Source organism: Leucoraja erinacea, chromosome 32, assembly GCF_028641065.1.
Source record: "Leucoraja erinacea ecotype New England chromosome 32, Leri_hhj_1, whole genome shotgun sequence".
NCBI lineage: Eukaryota > Metazoa > Chordata > Chondrichthyes > Rajiformes > Rajidae > Leucoraja > Leucoraja erinaceus.
In genome coordinates this window covers 14,017,829-14,042,955 of record NC_073408.1, presented here as the reverse complement: position 1 = coordinate 14,042,955, position 25,127 = coordinate 14,017,829, and the positions used below count along the sequence as shown (strand labels likewise).

General features: G+C 41.8%; 1 protein-coding gene across 1 annotated transcript in view; it reads right to left on the bottom strand.

Annotated features, from left to right (window-relative positions):
- LOC129712396 (galactosylgalactosylxylosylprotein 3-beta-glucuronosyltransferase 1-like) overlaps positions 1 to 25,127 on the bottom strand; it is a 156,181-nt gene that overhangs the window by 23,109 nt on the left and 107,945 nt on the right. Inside the window, exons 2-3 of the mRNA XM_055660794.1 lie at positions 14,440 to 14,581; positions 12,370 to 12,884 (exon numbers count right to left, since the gene is read on the bottom strand). Coding sequence (XP_055516769.1) covers positions 12,370 to 12,884; positions 14,440 to 14,551 — 627 coding nt within the window. The 5' untranslated portion in view covers positions 14,552 to 14,581. The remainder of the gene's footprint in view (positions 1 to 12,369; positions 12,885 to 14,439; positions 14,582 to 25,127) is intronic.

The window sequence follows — 25,127 nt, the reverse complement described above, 5'->3', positions numbered from 1 at the left end:
GAAGGATGAGGTGGGACCTCATTGAAACTTACTGAATATTGAAAGGCTTGGATAGAGTGGATGTAGGGAGGATGTTTCCACTAGTGGGAAAGTCTAGGACTGGAGGTCATAGCCTCAGAATTAAAAGCCTTTCCTTTAGGAAGGAGATGGGGAGGAATTTCTTTAGTCAGAGGGTGGTGAATCTATGGAATTCTGCCACATAATGCTGCGGAGGCCGTCAATTGATTATTTTAAGGCAGAGATAGAGATAGATAGATTTGTGTGTCAGGGCTTATGGGGCGAAGTTGAATGTTAGGAGGGAAAGATAGATCAGCCATAATCGAATGGCAGAGCATACTTGATGAGCCGAATGGCCTAATTCTTCTCCTATCACTTATTTGAGGTCCCTCCAACTGCTGCACAAAGCAGTTATTATATTGAATTTTAATGTCCTATTTGTTTTTCTCTTGCGTAAAAGATTTATAACATGAGCACTTTCCTCATTCGGCAGGTCAATTATTTCCTTTTATTGAAAAGATAAATTCACAGTTGCATTTTCTCTAAATTGATATGGAAATTTGAAAAAAAATAAGGTAACACGATTGATTTTCTTTGCATTAATGCACTTTTGATTTATTTTTAATATTTAATATTTCTATCCCTTAATGTTATTCCCCTCATCTTTATTTCAGCATTTTATATGGAAAGATCAAGTCCTCCTTCAAGTTCTTAAATGACTGTCTTACAAAGCTGTTTTTAAGAGCGTGTATTGCATTTGTGGAACCGACAAGAGACCAGGTAGACTACGGCATGGATCCATCAGAATCACAACGCTTTAATTCTTTCACAATTGCTGTTCAGCGAGACTCCTTTGGCAACTTAAAATCACATACATTTCATGGCCTATGCATGTTCTACCTCACCCACTCACAAACATGCACATACAACAGCTAACTACATGAACATCCACACATTCCTTCCATGCTCATACTCTTGCATGCACGTGGATTTTCATAGAACAAGCATTGTAATAATTTACTAGATGTGTGGTTTCTTTAAAGATCCATCTACTGGTAAATCAATAACTTCCATGAATATTAAATTATTTCCTCTCTCCATCCAACATCTAAGGTATCGTCACAAAGTTCCTGTTCAAAGCTGGTTAAGTGATCCATAAGTGTTAATTACTAGGGAGAATTATTTTGTAATTGGAAACTGTTTCTTCAGTGGTGGAACAAGATCAAGAGAACATAAGAAGTGACAAGTATTTCTTCTGCATCTTCTTACTTGATGACGATGACATTTGCTGTGTGCTTCCTTCAGAAATATTTTTTGTTTGATTACTTGCATGATTTTCTGCTTTGAAATTTTTATTCAGACCGTCACAAGAGTTGAACATCACAGTTCATCCAAGCCAACATGGTGTCTATCCATGCTATTCCCATTTGCCCTCATTAGGTCTGTATCCCCTCTACACATTTCCCAAAATGTACATGTCCAAATGTCGTTAAAATGCTGTGATTGTATCTGCCTCCAACACTTCCTCTGGCAACTATGTTCTCTAGAAAATCCCTTCTTGTGAATAAAATGTTTTGTCATCTCCCATCTGCAGTGGTCCCTACCAGTGGTCCCAATAAATGAAGACCTTACCAGCCACAGGCAATGGGCTCCAGGATCCCAGGTTGGTTCTGGGACTGGCTTCTTTAAGAGGTAGATCTCATAGGTCGCTTAGGCAGCTTACGGTATGAATATTGATTTACCTAACTTCAAGTAACCCCGACATTCCCTCTCTCTCCATCCCTCCCCCACCCATCGCACCAGCTTCTCATTTTCACCCAACAAGCAGCTGACAATGCCTGTTTCCTTTATCATTGTTACTTTTTTGCATATCTTTCATTCATTTTTCTTTATCTCTCTACATCGTCTAAATCTCTCGTTTCCCTTTCTCCTGACTAGTCTAAAGAAGGGTCTCGACCCAAAACGTTGGTCATTCCTTCTCGCTGGAAGGTGGGACTAGTGTCGCTGGGACTTGTTGGCTGTTGTGGGCAAGATGGGCAGAAGGGCCTGTTTCCACACAGTATCACTCTATGACTGAATCTATGACTCTATGGGGTTGAGAGGGGAAAAATAGACCATTCCTTCTCTCCAGAGATGCTGCCTGCCCCACTGAGTTTAACTACTCCAGCTTTTTGTTTCTATCTTCAGTAGATCTCTGACTATCTTTTTATAGGACCCCAAGTCTTTGCAAGTATTGTTCCTTGTATCAGATCTCATGGGAGCATTTGGCAGTTTGTAAGCATAGGCCCCAAACTCTTTCACCAACCCTACCCCTCCAATTTCCCTGCCGCTCCTATGTGTTGTTGTTCAGCCCATTTCTCCTCTTTTTTCCAGAGCCTTTTGCAAAAGTATTTATTTGTACAAGTAGCAGCATGTTCTTGCAGCTTTAATGCCACTGTTTCCCAATAGGAACTAAACTAAACAGGCCTTCCAGATCACTGAGTCCACATTGATCATCAACCACCCTTTCTTGCTAATCTTACATTCATCCCATTAATCATTTTTCTTATATTTTCATCATTCTCACACTAATCTGTAATTTTACCTTCCCAGATTCTACCATTCACCTACGCATTACAGGCAGTTTACAGAAGCCAATTAACCTACCGAGGAGCATGTCTTGAGGATGTGAGGGAGAAAACTGAGCATCCAGAGGAAATTCACATAGTCACATGGAGAATGTGCAAATTCCACACAGACAGCACCCAGAGTCAGGGTTAAACATGTATGTGTCTGTGGCTCAGTGAGGCAGCAGCTCTGCTACCTGTGCCAGTGAGCTGTCTTAAGTGTGTTTCTCACAAACTGGCAACTTGCCAACAGTCTCTCATCATTGAGATACTGATGGAGGTGGTGAGGGGAGAGGCAAACCTTGCTGCTAAATGGCTGGCTTTCCATGTGTGATTAACACACGGCATTAACTGGATTAATACAGCTTAATTTGTCAAGGGTGGCATCAAATCAGCACGGAGACTGGTCCCTACCAACTCTGCAATGCTCATTGTTGCTTTTAACAATTTGCCAGATAGCACATGTCGCTTTAAAATTTCACGATCTAAACTGGAAGCAAATTAGTGCCAAGGCCACCAGAATACTGACACAGTGAACACTGCTGTGTACAGTCTAATCGCCACACTACAAGAATGATAAGATTATGCTGGGGCGGATGCACAAGGAATTTCCAAAGATGCGGCAAGAATGGAAAGTTTGCATGTGCTGTGATTGTTTGGGGATTGAAGCGAGGTCTATAAAATTACGGGAGGTCTACATAGAGAAAATAGGAAGAACCTATTTCCCTTAGTTGAAATGTCAAAAACAAGCAGACTTTTGCTCGCAAGATTATGTTGTCTTATGTCTTATGATAGAATGGAGCGGCTGGGCTTGTATACTCTGGAATTTAGAAGGATGAGAGGACATCTTATTGAAACATGTAAGATTATTAAGGGTTTGTACACATTAGACACAGGAAACATGTTCCCGATGTTGGGAAGTCCAGAACCAGGGGCCACAGTTTAAGAATAAGGGGTAAGCCATTTAAAACGGAGATGAGGAAAAACCTTTTCACACAGAGGGTCGTGAATCTGTGGAATTCTCTGCCTCAGAAGGCGGTGGAGGCCAGTATACTTTCAAGAGAGAGTTGGATAGAGCTCTTAAAGGTAGCGGAGTCAGGGGATATGGGGAAAAGGCAGGAACGGGGTACTAAGTGTGGATGATCAGCCATGATCGCAGTGAATGGTGGTGTTGGCTCGAAGGGCCGAATGGCCTACTCCTGCGTCCATATTGTCTATTGATATAGGGTGGCACGGTGGCGCAGTGGTAGAGTTGCTGCCTTACAGCGCCAGAGACCCTGGTTCAATCCAGACTAAGGACGCTGTCTGTATGGAGTTTGTACGTTAATGTGCAGGGATCGCTGGTCTGCGCGGACTCGGTAGGCCAAAGGGACTGTTTCCACGCTGTATCTATAAACTAAACTAAACTAAAAAAAGCCATTGGGCCCATCGACATCAGATTGGCATTTATAAGAGTCCCATCCATCCACTTATTTCCCGAGAACATGTTCTCTTTCACATGCCCATGAAATGCACCACCAATCTCCGGTTACCCACCTATGCTGGGGGAAATTTGCAGCTACCATTTAACCTATGGATTCATATGTATTTGTCAGGCCATTGGATCACCAAAGGGGAAGCCACATAATCACAGGGAGAACTTGCAAACTGCACACAGTGGTCAGAATTGAACTCTGGTCATTCAGAATTGAGTCAGCCACACTTCCTGCTGCACCGCTCTGCCAACCATTCGAGGGGAGTGGCAGATATTTTTAATCCAGAGGGTTCTGGAGCACAGTGGCTGAAGGAGTAATAAGGCCAGAAAGCTCCATCCTAATTAAAGAGTGCAAGGACATATAGAGTCATAGAGCACGGAAACCAGCCTTTCGGTCCAACTCGTCCCTACTGACCCATCTAAGCTAGTCCCATTTGTAGAGTACAATGTAAGAGCTGCAGGTCATGTGAAGGCGAGGTTAGGCTGGGGAGCTCTTTCTCTGCAAACACAGACACAATGGGGCGAAGGGCCTCCTACTTGCAGATATTTTCTAAGATCTTAGCAAAGAGTCTCCAACGTACAGTTGTTCAGAATTCCTTATGACATCCTATCTGCCAGGTTATTATAGATCACCAAAAATAACCATGCTGCCATGATGCTTGAAGGAGCATGAATAACTGTCAGGGATGCAAAGTTAAATGAAAAGCTTGAGAAAGATAAATGGGGGAAATGTGTTTCATCTGTCACTGTCTCATTATCATATTTATCATTAATCTGTCACTGCGGGCTATCAGGCATTGTGATTTATGCAAGTTATGTTACATACTGTTACAATTCTAATGGGCTGAACAATGTTTTTCAAGTTGAGGCATAATGGGCCATGTTAAGAGTGAAAGTCAACTTGGGAAAAAATTGCCCTGGGGTGATATCACTGAGTCCCACCTTTCCAATGAGCTCGGAGTCATCATAATTCGGGACATTTAAAAGTTGCCTGCAATGAACCAAAACATGACCATTGAATCAAGAATTAGCTGACGGAGGCTGCAATTGCAGCGTGGAGTCAGAAGATTGATTTATGTGGCAGAGTGCGGGATTGGGCTGGAACATGCATTTTTTATCATGACCTTCTGTGGATGCTACATAAGGCTGCCGCCAAAACAGTATACATTTTGTCCTTTCATGGAGAAATCTGGGTGGATAATAATGGCCAAGAATATCTGAGACAAAAAAATGGGAATTTATTCCTGGAGTCAGAGGAAATGGGTGAGGTAATAAAATAGTTTTTTGTATTGGTATTCACTCAGGAGAAGGAATGGAAAATAGTGAGATCAGGAAGGGTTAGGTGATATTTTAGGCTCTAGGGCATGTTGATATCAGAGTAGAGAGAATACAGAAGAGGTTCACAATGAAGTTTGCTTGGATTAGAGAGGATAGGTTTGGCCAACCCGTATAGGAAAGAACTGCAGATGCTTTGTTAAATCGAAGATAGACACAAAATGCTGGCGTAACTCAGCGGGACAGGCCGCATCTCCGGAGAGAAGGAATGGGTGACGTTTCGGGTTGAGACCCTTCTTCAGACTGATGTCAGTGAAATGGGCAGTACAGAGATAAAAGTCAGAGACAGCAAGACTGGTCGGAGAACTGGGAAGGGGGAGGGGATGAAGAGAGAGGGAAAGCAAGGGTTGCTTGAATGTGCGGCCAACTTGTATTGTTTTTTTCTGGAGCTTCAGAGGCTGAGGGACAAATTGATGGAAGTATATAAAACGGTTGGAGGCAGAGACAGGTTAGATGGTCAGTCTTTTTCCCAGAGGTGGACGTGTCTAATATTTTAGAGAATAGCTTTAAGGTGAAAGGGTAATTTAAGAAGTAGTACTAGAAGTAGAAGGAGATCCAATATGTTGTTTGGAAGCCAGTCACATTCTTTATGGTAGTTAGTGAGGCTCATTCACTTTCAGCTGGTTCATCAGCGACCTACCTTCCACCATTCGGTTATAAATGGATATGTTACTGATGCAGCTCCACAGGTAATGAAACGTTCATGCAGTGAAGACCCATGCATCATTTACATTTGAGTAATAAGTGCCCTTGTATAACAAAAGTGCCAGAGGAAGACCATGTTCAGCAAGCAAGAATTTCACTATTTCACTGGGTCACTCACAATCAGAATTCTCTGTGGTTTCATTGATCAGAACGAAATACAATGTACTACAGTTAGAGGAGGAAGGGTCTCGACCTGAAACGTCACCCATTCCTTCTCTCCAGAGATGCTGCCTGTCTCGCTGAGTTACGCCTGCTTTTTGTGTCTAACTACAGTTAGAGGTTTTGGGTATTCTGCATATTCTGCAAACGTCATAGTCTTACAGCAATGAAACAGGCCCTTCTGCACAACTTGCCCACACCGGCTAACTTATCCCATCTACACTAGTCCCACCTTCCTGCGTTTGGCCCATATCCCTCTAAACCTGTCCTGTCCAGACATTGACCCTTTTCCCGGTGTCTCAAATGTTTTTGACCAGCAGACAAAAAATATGATGGAATAACATCAACTTGCCTCTTGTATCAAGTGCAGCTCTGATAGCATTCTTGCTATTGAGGGAGTGCAGCATAGGTTTACAAGGTTAATTCCCGGGACGGCGGGACTGTCATATGCTGAGAGAATGGAGCAGCTGGGCTTGTGCACTCTGGAGTTTAGAAGGATGACAGGGTATCTCATTGAAACATATAAGATTGTTAAGGGCTTGGACACTCTAGAGGCAGGAAACATGTTCCTGATGTTGGGGGAAACCAGAACCAGGGGCCACAGTTTAAGAATAAGGAGTAAGCCATTTAGAACGGAGACGAGGAAACACTTTTCCTCACAGAGAATGGTGAGTCTGTGGCATTATCTGCCTCAGAGGGCAGGTGGAGACAGGTTTTCTGGATGCTTTCAAGAGAGAGCTAGGTAGGGCTCTTAAAGATAGTGGAGTCAGGGGATATGGGGAGAAGGCAGGAACGGGGTACTGATTGGGGATGATCAGCCATGCTCAAATTGAATGGCGGTACTGGCTCGAAGGGGCGAATGGCCTGCTCCTGCACCTATTGTCTATTGTCTATTGTCATTCAGGAAGCCCAGAATTATCCAGGCCAAAGCAACTCCTTGGATTAGAACCCAATCCTCAAATTTAACCATTCACTCAGTTCACCAGCAGCAGTATGAAATATCTACAAGATGCTCTGCAGCAATTCACCAAGGTTTCCTGAACAGTACCACACACACCTAAGAATGCTATCATGTAAAAAACAACCGCAGCATGCAAATGGCAACACTGCTTTCTTCAAGATGTGCTCCAAGCTGTACACCATTTTGACCTTTTCATGTGTATTTGTGCCTTCAGTGATGGTGGATAAAGTCATGTATATCCATTGGCACCAGCATTGTGGAACATCACCACCACAAACACTGGTGTCTCAAGAAGGCGAGTGGTTAGTTTCTTCTTAAGGGTAATGGAGATAGGCAGTGAATACTGGCCTTTGCAGCAGTATCCAACATCTTATGAATGTCACCCCTATGTATAAGTTCCCTTCTTGATTGTTCTCCTTAATATCTCATTCTGACTAGATTTGATTTGCAACATCCTACTACTCCGTAATTACTATTCATCCTGATTTAAAGTGGGCTACCCAGTTAATCAAATCCATATTTTAAAGCTTTTCTTTTTACTTTCAAATTCCTTAATAGCTTCATCCCTGTCGTTGTTACACATCACTTCTCACAGTAATGTCTTGGACATCTCCCACACTAATTATTCCATCATTAGTAGGAGAGCCATCAACTATGGTGACCCGAAGCCCTTGCATTCCTACCCTGATCCACTCCACCACTCTTTTATCCTTTCAGATACTTCCTGCAACTCGTTTCTTTGACTAGGTGGGAATTTCAGTTTTACAGCACACTCTGGAATGCTTTATTACATTACACGTGCAAGTAAGAACTACTGCAATCTTTAACCTCTATTGTGTGTTATAGACAAAACATCTGCACTTCCTCCATCTCCAGACCCCATACTACAAATTCCATTTTGAAGTGAAATTCTCCTTTGGTTCTTTGGTTACCACCATTAAAAACGTACTGAAAAGTACCCCTGAAGGGAAGAAAAGATGTAAAGATTTGAGGTTATGGTACGGCAAGCAATTCTTTTGAAGAGTGAATTGGTGATGAACAAATCTTAACCACATGTTGTGTCACACTTAAATGAACAGACTCAGTATGATCTAATTCCACTGAGGTACTCAATTAAAATTGATTGTTGTAATGCATTCCATTAATGTTTATGACTTGCTCTTTACTCTGTTTCATTCGTTCATCTTTATTACAATAAACTTTCCTAATTATAACAAAACCCATAAAACATCAAGTATTTTACAAGGACGTGAGATTCCGGACCGAGATGAGGTATCTCTTGGCAAGTTCACAAACCATTTGATTATTCCAATACACACTGGGAGTTGTGGAGTGGAAAATGGGGTATATTTTTTTTCTTCGAACAATTATGAATATTATTCTTACATCATCTGTTTCACACCTCATATATTCTATCATTTTGAAAAATGTATCATGCCTTCCTCTTATGTTTCGGTAAATGGAATTTTTAAATTCTCTATCCTTTATGAATTTAGGTAATCAAAATTGTATGCAATATTCCAGATCCAGTTTCACAATCGATCTGCACAATATTGGTATAACTAATTTTCTTGAACGACAAAATGCCTTGCAGAAATGCTGAAATTCCAGTCTAGTTTATAGATAATTATTTCAGGCTCCCCAGAGATTTTCAGATTGTTTGCAGATTGTTTATTCGATGTGCATAGTATGAACGTTCTCTGTTCACATTTATATTGTTCTTATCTATATAAGATCTTGTTTGTTTCGATGTATGTGTGTGTGTGCGTGTATGTGATGAGTGTGATCCTGAAATTATGCCAAAACGGTATACAATAGTGCAACAATTTGGCCCACCTTACTCACCATTGTCCTGTGGTGTGGTATATCAAGTTTTGTTCAGGTTGATGGTATATATAACAAGTTATTCACATTTTAAACTTTACAAAAACCACTTTGACAAAAATCTCTTTCATCTGCACTGGCAGTTAGCAGCGTATGACATCACAATGGGATCTCATTTACATAAACTGCCCACCAGCAATGTTCCACCCCACAATGACGTCATAATGGGATCTCATTTACATTAAAACCATTTTTAAAAAGCACAGCAGCTTCCACCTCACAATGTCGTCAAGGGGGTTTGGGAGGGGAGAGTGGTTATGGATGGAGGGATGGAGTGACTGAGGATAGGGGAAAGGAGAGGGAGGGAGTGGAGGAGGGGAGGAGGATAGGGGAAAGAAGAGTGTGGGTGAATAGGTGGGGGAGGAAATTCTGGGGGATGAGGGGGAATGGAGGAGGATAGGGGTAGGAAGAGGGGTGGCGAGGCGCACTTGGGAAGGGTTGCCATGACTTGCATCACAACGGGGATCTCTGGCGTCACAACGGGAACCCGTCAGCCGCGCCTGCGCAGTTTCGGACTATGGGTGAGTGGTGAAATGTTGCTTTTGGGGACCAGCCCTCCTGTGTGACAGGGACCCGATGGGTTGCACTTTGTCTAGTTTATCATATTTTTCAGCTTGTCTCTCTGCGTAGAATCATTTATTTGTCTCTTTCTTACCAATTTAGATAATTTTGGATCACCTGCAATATTACTTTCTTAGGTACACAAAAATGCTGTAGAAACTCAGCGGGTGCAGCAGCATCTATGGAGCGAAGGGGATAGGCAATGTTTCGGGCCGAAACCCTTCTTCAGACTGAAGAAGTGGTTTGGCCCGAAACGTTGCCTAATGAGTCTGAAGAAGGGTTTTGGCTCGCAAACGTTGCCTATCTCCTTCGCTCCATAGATGCTGCTGCACCCGCTGAGTTTCTCAGGCATTTTTGTGTACCTTCAATTTTCCAGCATCTGCAGTTCCTTCGTTAACATATTACTTTCTTACTTTGGTCCTTAACATATATTAATATTGTGGACAAGGGCAGTTCCCTGTGGCATCATATTAGTCATTTTGATGAATTAGTATCAGTCTTTGTTGATTATTGTCAACCAGTTCTTAGCACATCCCGATAATTTAGCATGAGCATTGGCAATCAATACAGTTATCATTGGGTGCTGTGCTTTCAATGTAAACTGGGGAGGAATATCACATGTAAAATGTGGAGTAATTTTTAAAATACATATAACTGGCTCGATATTGCCACGGAAAATGCAATGCGAATGCAATCACTGCTGCAGTATTGTATATAGAGAGCTGTATTACCAACAGTGTTGCTGTGCTGGGGACCTGTGGTGAACCCCTACCTTCTTATTGCTGTACGTCACTGTCCAGGAACTTGGAACAGGAACCTGTGCCAGGAACTTGGGGCGAGGGCTCAGCCCTCCGTTGACACACTCCTACCACATGACATGGTTAAAATGATCTCATCACCTCTTGGCTCAGTATGAAGTGAACCAATTTGCAATGGTTGACTGTGGAGTCTGATGTTGGATACGCTGGATTGAACAGTGTGGTGGTTGAGCACTGACATACCAAGCTTACAGATGCACTCTGGCTGGCAGTGAGTGTGGGCATTGAAGGGGACAGGTACCACCTAATCCATGTGTTATTAGACCACCTGGACCTATGGTCATCTCATTATCTCTTGGTGTGATGAAAAACTTATCCCCTCTCTTCCTTTATCTGCACAGCTACCAGAGATTTATCCATGCTGACTAGCTCAACCGAGAGACCAGTGATGAAACCACTGCCTCATTGTTGCCAGAGTGTCAGAATCTTCACTCAATAGCGCACAGTGGGCCAATATCTTCTTTAAACGATGGCAGGAAATGCAACTGAGAGTACACCGTCTCCAGGACCAGTAAAGTCACAATGGATCAGCGTTTGCAGGGTAGTGCTAGACGGGGTATCACTGTGTGCGTGTTCACTGCAGAAACATGCCCCATATTGAGAAACCTTCTTCAATTCAGTAGGTTCTCTGTCCCACCCTTGTTTGCACAGAGGCCAGCACCCCAGGCTAAGTGTGCATAGAGATGAATGCACCACAGCAGGATAAATACCACATTAACACAATACCCACTTGGTAGTTGTTGACTTCATGTTTACATGCAAGAACCACAATCACAATTATACTTTATTAGCCAAGTATGTTTTAGCTCTCCCATGGTCGGGGGCCTCGAACCCTCCATTGACGGATCTTGACTCCCGTAGCCGGTGGCATTTGGGCCCTCCACATCGGGTCAATCAGCTCCCACATTGGGGGGATGCCAGCTCCCCCTTGCCTGCGATCAGACCCCACATCGGGGCTGGTCGAGACTCTGCGTCATTGGAGCTCCCGACTACCCTCTCCGGAGACTGCAAGCCCTTGATAGTAAGTCCGCAGGGCAGGGTTGGAGTAATCCCAGGCAAAGGATCGGCTCCGATGTTAAGTCCATGCCCCGCGGTGGGGCACAAAGTCAGTACAAGGAGGCCTCCAGCTATATTGAGGGTCAGCCACAGATCGGCCATGGCCAGAGATGCGACCTAGAAAACAATCGCATCTCCAGCAAGGTAAGAAACTGAAAAAAAGTTTACCCCGTCCCCCCGCCCCCGCCCACCTCCTCTACCCCCACATAAAACAACCGGAGAACATTTACACAGACTTTTAACACACACTAAAAAAAAGATGAAAAAACAGACAGACTGTTGGCGGGGCTACTTATCGTGCGGCGCCCCTGGAAAGCGGGTAAACAAATAGAGATCTCAAAATACAAACTTTGTAGGTTATGTTAGAGAATACAAGCAAGGTGTTCAAGCCCATATTTGGAGAGTTCATATAGTGTTTCTGAATATTTCTGACCCTCAATATGAACGCATTGGTCAGTGAACAATCTTGATGGAGGATGACGGCTGTCTCATTATACACCCAATTATGTGAACATCACAACTAATGTCATCAACTTGGCAACCAAGTGTCATAAAAATAACTCCTGATCAATGCAACATTTAACCATCCCCATTAGGGTCCAGTGGCACAAACAATTGGTCTTTGGGAAATGAATCTATCAATTTAATATTGAAGGGCTATCTAGAGCAAGAGTTATCTAAGCTGTGTTTACTAATAACATCATCAATATTCTCACAATACAAGTAACGTGCATCACCAATGATGACCAAGCGTAACAGTGCAAATTCAGGTAGCAATCTTATTACTTGTCACCCATTTTAGATACGACCTACCTCTTCAAACAACTCTAAACTATAGGTGTTGTCGTCATCTGCAAAATACACGATTCCTTGTTGGGTGTTGTTCATGTTGAACATTTCCCTCAGCCACCTCAGCGCTAGGTTTCTCTGCATGGTGCCACGTGGAAACCGAGGATCGCGAATGTCCCCTCTCAGCTTGTAACTGCGAGGTGTCTCTACATTCAAGTGTGTGTAGTTCAGGCCCATCTCTTTGAGGAGCCGGGTCACCAGTGTGGTTCTTCTCTGGGCGTCCTCCACCACTATCCAGTGGAGGTTGGGCACATGGAGCAGGGTGTTGGCAACTCTCGTCAGTTCTGCCTTCTGTACAGGCCTGCTGTAAGTTGGAGTGATGACGTGAATTGTGGGCAGGATGTCCGACCATGGAGGGGGTCGTGTGTAAACATACTCTGTCCTGATCACCTCCACAATATCCTTATCTGGCGGGCAATACTCCTTGGAGTCTGTCGACTGTCCAAAATCTCGACGGTTGCCAACCTCACTCCCATCGTCTGCAAGAAAAATGACAAAAGTTCAGCAAAATAAATTTACAGTGGGTAACTCTGCTCTTGGCTTCAACGTTCTTTGCTAATGAAATGGAGCTCTCACTTTAGCACTAGATGGCACTCCATACTGTTCCATTGTATCTAAAAACTATGGCAGGCCATTGTGCAGATAATATGATAGTATTGAATACAATTGGATTTATATGGCATTTAACTGAGCAAAATCTATCACGGTACTACATCCAGTTGATTATTATCAATATCCAATTACCCATGGAAGTTCCTATTGTGTACAAAGGAAAACATTTTGATACGGTGATGACTCCAGTAACACTGGGAAAATCCATGCTGTCTTTTTCACACTTCCATAGGATCTGTAACGTCTACCCAGCCAATTTGTCTAGATCTTTTCTTAATAACATATCAAGGACAGTACTCCTAACTGCAGTGTGCTGTCAATATTATGGTGCAGTGTTAGCTGAGATGACGAGCTCAACATGGGTGCAGGGCTGAAGGCATAATTATCTGACCCAGAAGCAGGAAAGTTAGCAGCTGAGCCATGCTGACATTCAGTGAAGCGTCTAATGCACTCACAGCCCAATGAAATAAAAGTTATATTCAGCCAGAAAATTCAGCATGGATTCACTGTCACCGTTTTGCAATCAGAGCTCATTTCTGACAGTTTTACTTTACAGGCAAGGGGATTAACTTGAGATTGAGAAATACCCTAAATGAGTAAAATGATTGATTCGAAGAAGGGTCTCAACCCGAAACGTCACCCATTCCTTCTTTCCAGGGATGCTGCCTGTCCCGCAGAGTTACTCCAGCTTTTTGTGTTTATAAAAGGATTGAAGATATGGGCCATCAACTTGGGAACTTGGGCTGCGTGCATCTCACAGAGACTAATTACAGAGCATAATTTAACAACACTCAGGAACAAGTTTTGACCTCAGAACACGAGTAAGCTGAAAACAGAGTAAGAAAAATACTTGTTTCTTAAAGCACAAATACGTTCAAAATGTAAAAACTTATGGTGTATCCTGTTTGCCCTAATTCTACGAAAAACAAAAAGCATTTCTGCACGTGTTATACAGTATGTGTCCAGAAGATACAGCTGCTCATTCAACATAAACACCAGTTGTCAACTATCCAGTGCACTCAGACAATTATAAGTTACTCAGCTTTAATGTGCAAGCTGCAGGTGTGGGTTTAGTTTAGTTTATTGCCACGTGTACAGAGGTACAGTGAAAAGCTTTTGTTGCTTGCTAACCAGTCAGCAGAAAGACAATACATGATTACAATCGATCCAGTTATGGTGCATAGTGGATATCAAGCAGGTTACTATGTCCATATATAGATACAGCTGTTATATTTAGACACCCATCCTTTAAAATGGTGCGCAGTGAAATGCTACAAGGCATTAATTCATTTTCATATCAAATCTCTGGAATCAGAGATCCTAGCTTCTAAGGTCCCTGTATTTGCAGGTCATTGTGGAAAATTACATTCTCAAGCATCCTTTTAAAATCGCTTTGTCCATTTTGGTCAGGTCAACACTTACCCTTTCGCAGAGTCAGCAGCGGTGAGATGGTGTTCTGGTGCCAGACGGTAATTAGCAGAGTCCATGGTAAAACAATCAACACAATTGCGAGGATGTCTCGTCTCTTCGGCATCTCCAGGGCTAGTCCAACATTTCTAATCACCTACCACAAAAAACAATGGGTCAGAGGCACATGACATTCAATAGATATTGCACGCAAGATATTCCTATTTCATACATGTATTGTGAGACACAGTTAGACACAAGATCCGACTGTCTACCTGGGTGGTGAAATACCATTTCCTTGAGCTTAGAGACAAAGAGCGGCAGTGTAATGGGATTTGGGAATATATTCCACCCACTCTTCCTTTTGTTAAATGATTGATTTTGGGTGCTTTGTGTCAACCAAGCAAGCGAGCATAAAGAAACTTTGTGTTTACTGAAAAAGCCAGTGATTGTTCACTGTCATATTCTTGTCTGCTAGTTAGATGTTTAGCCAACTATTATCAGGTCGGCAGAAAGCTGATACATGGATTTCAGTCGTGCAAAGTGGGAGAATTGATTGGGTGAGGTCAAAACGAGGGGATAGAAAATAAATGGTAAGGAGTGCACATCCTCGGATAGACACAAAATGCTAGAGTAACTCAGCTGGCACGCGGCATCTCTGGAGAGAAGGAATGGGTGACGTTTCAGGTCGAGACCGTTCTCCATGGATCCCTGAAAGCAGATAGCGTGGTTACAAAGGCATATTGGATAGTTGCTGAGACATAGAGCTGGAAAATTAAGATTATAGAACATAAAATGTTTTTTCCCCATGAAATCTGTGTCAACTATGATATCAAATTAAACTACCGCCATCTGTCTGCACATGATCCACGTTGCTCAATTTGCTATATGGCTGGGTGTCTATTTAAATGCCCGTACACTCTGGATGGCTCGATTGCAATCATGTATTGTCTTTCCGCTGACTGGTTAGCACGCAACAAAAGATTTTCACTGTACCTCCATACATGTGATAATAAATCAAACTCAACTAAAATTAAGTGAGACTGAAATGAACCAGTTTTCTTTAGCAGGGAAATCATAAATTTAGAGGAAACGATTTAAAGCAAAAAAAGATTTGAGGAAAGATTTTTTTTCAGTCAATGAGTGTGGGGGGTGGTGGCAGGGAGGGGGTCCGTTAAACACTATGTGAAGGGAAATGAGGTTAGAAACTCCTTCACAACGTATTAGGATGAGCACATGAAGTCCCTAAGCCTTGCTAACTATGGACTAAGAGCCTACAAGTGGGATTAATATCAATAGGTGTAGGAAGGAACTGCAGATGCTGGTTATATAGAACATAGAAACATAGACATTAGGTGCAGGAGTAGGCCATTCGGCCTTTCGAGCCTGCACCACCATTCAATATGATCATGGCTGATCATCCAACTCAGTATCCCTTACCTGCCTTCTCTCCATACCCCCTGATCCCTTTTGACACAAGGGCCACATCTAACTACCTCTTAAAAATAGCCAATGTACTGGCCTCAACTACCTTCTGTGGCAGAGAGTTCCAGAGACTCACCGCTCTCCGCTTGAAAAATGTTTTTCTCATCTCGGTCCTAAAAGATTTCCCCTTGATCCTTAAACTGTGACCCCTTGTCCTGGACTTCCCCGACATCGGGAACAATCTTCCTGCATCTAGCCTGTCCAACCCCCTAAGAATTGTGTAAGTTTCTATAAGATCCCCCCTCAATCTTCTAAATTCTAGCGAGTACAAGCCGAAGATAGACACAAAATGCTGGAGTAAATCAACGTAACAGGCACCATCACTGGAGAGAAGGAATGGGTGACGTTTTGGTCAAGACCCTTCTTCAGACTGAAAGTCAGGGGAGAGGGAATCTAAAGATATGGAAGGGTAATGTGTGAAAATGACAAATCAAAGCAGATGATAATTAGGAGATGTAGAATGGTTAATTGTTAGCTGAGGGGAAGATGACAAGGAGGCATACAATCCGTAAAATTAATCAGAAGGACAGTGAAATTAGTCAGAGAACTAGGGTGGGAGGGGAGATTGAGAGAGAGGGAAAGCAAAGATTACTTTAAGTTGGAGAAATCAAAATTCATACCACTGGGTTGTAAGCTGCCTAAAGCGAAATATGAGGTGTTGTTCCTCCAATTAGCATTAGGCCTCATTCTGATAGTGGAGGAGGCCCCAGGGCAATTTTTTTTAACTAGTGTGGGGAAAAATTGACTTAAATAACCTTTATCTGCAACATGAGTTATTCTGAATCATGAGGCAGACTCAGCCTCTGAATATTCAAACCCCAAATCAGAGCAGCCATGAATTGGTAACTCGGGAGGCTGCCATTAGGCCAACGTTATTCTTACATTTTAAAAAGTTTGCTTGAATATTATTTTTTCTTAATTGTTGTGTAAAGTAACATACATACCTATTGTATATGGTGCATGGATGTGAGATTCAGAGACCAATAAGTTGTAATTGTGGTATTATATCAATTACATAAATTGGGCAGCACGGTGGCGCAGCGGTAGATTTGCTGCCTTCAATCCCGACTACGGGCGCTGTCTGTACATAGTTTGTACGTTCTCCCCGTGATCGCATGGGTTTCCTCCAAGATCTTCGGTTTCCTCCCTTACTCCACAAGGGAGTACAGGTTGTAGATTCATTGACTTGGTGTAAATGTAAATTGTCCCTCTTGTGTGTCGGATAGTGTTACTGTGCGGGGATTGCTGGTCGGTGCGGGCTGGGTGGGCTGAAGGGCCTGTTTCCGTGCTGTATCTCTAAACTAAACTGCATGACATCTCATTAGACAATGCATTACAGCTGGTGTCGCCATACTGTAGCTGTGTATAAATGGGCTTAATTATGATAAAATTCAAGGTCAAGATCTATTCATTTCTGCTTCTTTTCAGCGTCAATTAGTTGGAAAGAATTTCAGCGTCAATTAGTTGGAGTAAAATGTAATGTGCTGATTAGCTGAACACTATTCTTTCATGTCTGACGACGATGTTATTGCATTACAAACAGATATTTAATAGCACCACACCACAGATGAATTTAATCAGGCTGACTTTCAAAAAATTACCATTCAGAGTTTCAAAGGAATACTGTCCATATGTACTTTACTGCTTGATGTGATTAGATAGGAACTCAAAGCAACAGTTGGCTCATTTACAATACCTGCCACTATCCCACTTAATGATATTCAGCAGTTTTGCCTGTTAACGCTCAAATAATAATGAGCAGGGCTGCCTGTTTGCTGCAACCACCACACGATCAAATAGATTGCTTTCACAAAACCAGCTGGAAACCTTTTCACTTTGCAATGGGCTGCAGTTATAAAATGAGATAAAAACTAATAGCTGGAGGTGAATCTCCTTCTCAATTCACAATTCTGCCAAATTTTGTCCAAATGCACTCATTGAGCGAATCTACAGCATAATTGCAGCATGCCGTTTCTGCTACATCAATGCAACTCTGGTGTAGCTGACCAGTGCCGGTTGCTTTCTGCCATGGCGAGTTCCCTCTGTGCACTGTGTGTGTTTATTAAAAAGAAAAAAATTATTGTAACACTGCAGGCCACACACACAGGAATTATTTCCACCAACAGCAGAATTCCACCAATGCACTCCAGATAGGATGTGTATTATTCTGAAAAATTATATCCGAATGCAGGATATTTTTATCCCAAGTCACATATATTTTGGAATACTTTTTGAAGAAGTGTGGTAATTACTATTAATTACATATTTTGTCATTGAGGAGAAACATTAAGTAAAGTCCTCCATTTCCTCAATTCACACCAATTTATGTATATCCCATTTATTAATACGTGTGGACAGACATAGCTGCATACACACACACACACACACAAACATTTTACAATCATATTCATATAATTAATTTCTCACACACATGTGCACACTCATGCACACACACACTGAAAGTGAACAGGTCATGAATTGTGAAAGTCAGTTACAAGTCCTCACTGGTCATGAATCCGTGCCTTATGTACATACTGTAGACATGGTTGACTGATCCAGACACCAGCAGGGTGAAGGGGAATGGATTTGTCAGGTGCTGCACATATCATCTGATGGGTGTGAGAGGAGCATTTCTTTCTGCAAGCACTCACTCCCTGCAACCCATCCTATTCAGACGGCAACAATCTGGGGCAGGGTGGGTCTGACCAGAGCTGGGAGCACCAAGCAGACTCACTTGCTGAAATATGTCATTATGTTCCAGACACCATGCAAGTAAATATAACATTTTGACTGTCACATTTATTTCTGCAGACCAGAAACAACTTAATCAATACATAAATGATGGAGCAGCAGTATAACAGATATGGCTTAGTCAAGGTTTACAATTCACCAGTTTAATCTGGTTCACAATAGAAACACATTCACTGCCTCAGCCTCCTAGGGTAGGGTTGGTTAGGAAATGGGCAACTCCAGGCAGTTCACTGGAGGATGGATTTTATCAGCATTGGTGATTGTTCAAAATGCAATCTATTTCTCTGGATGGAGGTCCAACAACGAAACCATGTGTGGAGTTTTACAGCAGTTTGGAGGGAAATCTAGGACATCAATAAGTTCTGAGCTTTTGCCCAGAGCTGCTGTTAACACAATGGATGGATGTTGCAAACGCATATTCCAGATCAGGAATTTCAACATGTGGGAGTACATTTAGGAAAAAAATTGGTCATTATAATTAATGGATGGGGAGTAGGTCTGGTATCTCCTTCTCATACAGCTGATAGACAAAGCAGAGTGACCATAGCATGCATTAAGAAACTCACTATCTTCAGAGTCATCAGTTCAGCAACCCCACCATCTTGCATAACAGGTTCTTCAGGGCAATGGGGTGGCATAGTGGTGCAGCTGGTAGTGCTGCTGCCTCACAGCGCCACAGACCCGAGTTCGATCCTGACTTTCGGATCCTGTCTGTGTGGAGTTTGCATGTTTCCCTGTGACCACATGGATTTCTTCCAGGTGCTCCAGTTTCCTCACACATTCCAAAGACGTGCTGGTTTGTAGGTTAATTAGCCTCTGTTAATTGCTTCTAATGTGCAGGGAGTGGATGAGAGAGTGGGAGAACATAGAACTTGTGTGTAGAGGCGGTGGATAGTCGGTATGGACTCGATGGGCTGAAAGTCTTGTTTCCATGCTGTATCTCTAAATTAAACTAAACATCAGTGCAGAAAGCAGGAACATTTCCTTGCCTCTCACTAACGACCCAACCCCCACCTCAGCTCCCTAGTGCCATTACTTGGGCCTCCTGCCTGCAGTCCATATGTGTCACAGATGGGTAGGTGGCTGTTCTGTGGGATCACATTACCCTTCTGCAGAAGTGCTCTTTTCCCACAGCCCATTGAAAACTGAAAGAATGTAGAGGCATTTTGCAATGAGCTGAGGATTCTAGATTTATAACTGCAAAGTAAGTACAGCAAGATGAATGCTTTAAATATGTGCTTCTTACCATAAGAGCACTCCTGTGTTTCAGTAGTTCAATAGATTTCATCTGTATCCTTCTCATTTGCAATGATAGATGAAACCCAATCAAACTAGTGCTCAATTATACACAACTGATCCTGTTCAAAAATAGATCACTTTTCACATCTCTCCCAGAAATACTAGTATTCTGTATGGTCCTCGGAGAGTAACAATTGGGTCTTTTTAATAAAAAATCTTTATAAGATACATCGCTATTAGGGAAAGGAATAAATGTTTCATTCTGTGTTCCAAATCTGTATTTAAGTGCTACTTTAAGTGTAACACGGAACCTATCTACGGTGGAGAGGTTACATAGCCATTCTCCCCTCTGTCCATCCTTTGAAGGAAGGGAAAACTGAGGTAAGAGTGTCGATCTTTGAAGCTTTCTGCTTCCAATATTTATCATAATCTCTTTTAACAAACATTATGACAGAATAGAACAGCAAGACGCGTGTGTTTCCTCCAGTTACTCCGGTTTCCTCCCACATCCCCAAGACATACTGGTTAAATTGTCCCTAGTGTGTAAGATAGTGTTGGTGTTCGGGGATCTTTTTTCTGCGTGGGCTCGCCGGGCTGAAGTGCAAGATTCCGCATTGTATCTCTAAAGTCTAGAGTCTAAAATTCAACTTGTAAACCACATTTTAATATATATATCATCACATAATTTGGGTTTGTACATTAATTAAGGACAATTTACAATTTACAATTTTACCTGTACATCTTTGGGATGTGAGAAGAAACTGGAGTACCTGGAGGAAAAGGGGAGAACGTACAAACTCCGTACAGACAGTACCCGTAGTCAAGGCGCCACCATGCCTCCCTTGTTATTACAATGTTATAAGAATTTCAGTGTTCGTACAGAGCTATACAACATGGAAATTGGCCCCTCAGCCCAACTTGTCCATGCTGACCAAGATGCCCATCTAAGCTAGCCACACCTGCTCACTTTTTGCCCATATCCCTTTAAACCTTCCCTTTTTATGTACTTGGCTTGGTTCTTGGTTTCTTGGTCCTCCAAAATATTCCAAATGGAATTTAAACTGGAGGTGGTGAAGGGAGTATTTAAGCCAGAAAGGGTTATTGGGAAGAAAGAGCTACTTTAAATTTAGTTGCATCTGGTTGGGTAACTATAGTTGGGTGAAGATTATTCCATGCTTTAATTGTGCAGGGGAAGAACAAATTGCTGTATACATCTGTCTTTGTAGCTGGGATCACAAATTAGATCGAATGCCCTCGTCTGCTCCTAATTGGTTTGGGTTTGGTGTAGGTCTTGTAGTCTATGTCGAGCTGACCATTTAACATTTTGTAAAAACAGGTCAAACGGTGAGCTTCACGTCTGTCTTGGAGAGGGTTCCACCCCAGAGAATTCAGAGGTTTGGTGACACTCTCTTCTTTCTCATAGGTGTTAGTAACAAATCGAGCTGCCTGTCTTTGGACACGTTCGATGGAAGAAATGTTTTTATTTGTGTATGGGTCACATGCTGCAACTGCGTAGCCCAAATGAGGTCTAACGAGGGTAAAGTATAGCTTCTCCTTGACAGAAGTTGAACAATGATGAAAGTTGCGCCTCAGAAAGTTTAGGACACCTGTTGCTTTCACCGTTGCATGATGAGTCTGACCATTCCAACGCAGATCATTCTGCAATTTGATGCCAAGATACTTGGTTTGTTTGTCCAAATGTATTTTAAATGCTCTAGTTCCTGCCTCAACTACCTCCTCTGGCAGCTTGTTCCATATACCCACCACCATTTGTGTAAAAATGTTGCCCCTCAGGTTCCTATTAAATCGTTCTTCTGCTTGCAGATGGGCACGACCTATCTGCATTCTATTGATTTATTGTGAAAGTGCCGCATGATGTCCTGAAAATTATCTCTGTTTACAAAGGAGCTACAAAACAAATCAATTTGGTCAGAAATAGAGAATGCTGAAAATACTCATCACATCAGGCAGGATCTGACAAGAGAGAAACTGAGTTCCTGGGCAGTAAACCACTGTCAGAATATTTGCTGCTGCTGATTTGATGAGGATAGAGCTAACTGGGAACATTTTCAAAAGCTGAAACAGACACGACATCCATTCCTATACCATCTACAGGAACGGACTTGAATCTGGAGCACAAGCCCAAAGTCTCGATGATACTCAAAGGAAACCTCTCAGGAGATTAACATCCTTTTATTAAGGGCAGCACAGTGGTACAACAGGTAGAGCTACTGCCACATAATGCCTGAGACCTGAGTTTGATCCTGACCTCGAGTACTGTTCTGTGTGGAGTTTGCACGTTCTCCCGATGACCGCGTGAGTTTACTTCGGGTGTTCTGGTTTCCTCCCACATGCCAAAGACGTGCTGGTTTGTAGGTTAATTAACTGCTGTAAATTGCTCCTAGTGTGTAGGGAATGGATGATAATGTGGGATAACATAGAACTAATGTTAACGGGTGATGGCTGGTTGGCACACACTCGGTGGTCCAAGGGACCTGTTTCCATGCAGTACCTCTAAATCTACATCTAATCTTCCATTAGTGAACGCAACTCTCAGCAGCCAACAGAATAGGCTATATTCAGTAAATACTAAATGGATTTTGTCAGAGATAGACACAAAAAGCTGGAGTAATTCAGCGGGACTGGCAGCATCTCTGGAGAGAAGGAATGGGTGATATTTTGGGTCGAGACCCTTCTTCTGTGCCATTTCATCCACAGCTGGGTTATGCGGACATATTTGATTATCCTGTGTGCGAATCAAAAAATTGCACATTTGTCCTGCCAAAGCTGACTCTGCCAAAATGTTTTGACTGTGTTGGTTCCCATGGCAACACTCCTGTGCAACATAAAATTCCACCCTGAAGGGGGCACCTTTTTCTCAGCAAACAGAACAATCAGATCAAAGAGTTCCAGCTTCTCTACTGGGTACTCCATTGAACCTTGCCATCTTGGTGACCATTTGTGTCGCACAAGTCACAATAATAGAGTGCTTTTGTGACATCTCTGAGGATTGATACAAACTTCTTATGCACTTGCATAATTGCACAATGCCAGCCAATGTTGATATTCCCTGTGCCATGATATGATTGGAATTCAATCCCCATTTTATTCTCTTCCGTTGTGTACTTATCATGTGTGACAGGTCACAATGAAATGATGTTCAGTATCAAGATTTGTTTTAATGATAATAGAATTAATTTTATTATATTTCAAAATATTTAACCAGGTCTTGTTTTCATTGACATTTTCAAACAATTCTGCGGTTTCGAGTAATATATTCTTGAGTACAGCTCGACAAATGTTCAGTCTCTGAAATGTAAACTTTGAAATACTCGTCTCCTCCAGTAGCGCACCTGTCAACAATATTGAATATCCTTGTTTGAAATGGATTGTATGCAGTTATTTTTGGGGTTGAAATTGTGTGGCTGAGGAGTCCAATTGGATTCCATACCGATTCTATATTGCAAGTGTTCAAAGGCATGGTATTTCTCTCCTTTATCCTTTTCTCATATTTTTTACTGAGAATAAAAATCTAATCCTTTGCTTAAATAAGGTCAAGGGACTATTCTAGCATCTGTGGTGGGAAAGCAGAGCTGCTCGTCAACCATGTTGCAAACTAAAGAGGAAAGAAGGAATCTTCTGGAAAGTTTCAATACATTTTTTTATCATGATTCAATGTTGAATATCCACACCCAAGTCAAGAGGGTTATCTGCTTCCTCACATTCATTTATTATTCCTCTTATTCATTATATTGTTTACAGTGTACTATGTTTACATTTCTGGTATTAACATTCTGTGCCTTTTGTGGACATTTTTGATTCTGTTGTGGGGGGACGTTCAAGTTGAATTCTATAATGTGTTGTGTCATTTTTTCTTTTTTTTTTCTTTTTCTATGGATGTACGGAAACTTAATTATTTATTTTATGTAACGCACTTTGGTTTCAACACGAGTTGATTTAAACGTGCTATATAAATAAAATGTACTACTACTTACTTACTTACTTACTTACTTACTTACTTACTTACTTACTTACTTACCTATTATGTTGTGCTGCTGCAAGTAAGAATTTAATTGTTCTACCTGGGACACATGACAATAAAACACTCTTGACTCTCTTGATACTGGGTTACTCAGAATCCTGACTATCCTGATATTTGAGTTATTTCAATAATTCTCATTTCTTCCATCTACACTTTTAAATTTTTTCTTGTTTTGGTGCAAAATCCACTTGAATCTTCCACAGATCCCTTGTATCTGCATTGCATCAGCTAGAGAGTGGTCTTGACCTCCCATCTAGCTTGCTAAAGACCTTTGAACTATATTTAATTGGACTTTATCGGATTTCAATGTTATATCTTGCACCAAATGTTGTACCCTTTATTCTTTATCTGTGCATTGTGGACAACTTGATTGTATTCATGCATTGTCTTTTCTTTGACTGCAGAGCATGCAAATAAAAGATTATCACTGTACCTCTGTACATGGGACAATAATAAACTCAAATAAACTAAACAAGAGCTTTGGCTAGAAGAGGCTCAAGTATTTCTGCAGAGATTCATTAAAGACCATGTTTACAATTTAGAAACCATTAATGATTTTCTTTGGCTTGTGATGTGATATAAAAACTAAAAATACTTAAATCACTCAGTGGGTCAGGCAACATCCAATAAAAAATAAAATTAGTTAGCATTTTAGGTTGAAAGGTACTCTTCACCAGAATGATTTTTCTTGCAGGGCACGTGCACAATTTTCCCAGCAAGATGAGAGCCTTTTTCCCACTTGGATCTGTGTTATGATCTTGAAAGCTATGGTTGAAACTGAGTGGTGACAGCAAATTCAGTAATAACTTCCAGAAGAGAATTGCATGATTGTTTGGTAAAACATTGCCTAGGTGTAAGGAAAGTGTACCGAAATGCAGGTAATTTAAGTGCTCTCAGAGAAAAGTGCAGGCATAATGGATTGAATTTTTTTTCTCTAATGTATCATTACGTGTGATGTACTGATCTCCAAGTGGCAAAGTTGTGAGGTACAATCTAATACCAGGTATAATGTGGAAACTGCTATTTACTCTCAGTTGCTTTTAGATCTACATTTCCAAGATAGCTTTTGATAGATATAAATCTATAAATAATTTATAGAAGAAGACACACGTTGCTGGAGTAATCCAGTGTGTCAGACCACATCTCTGGAGCACATGGATAGGTGATGTTTCATGTCAGGCCCCTT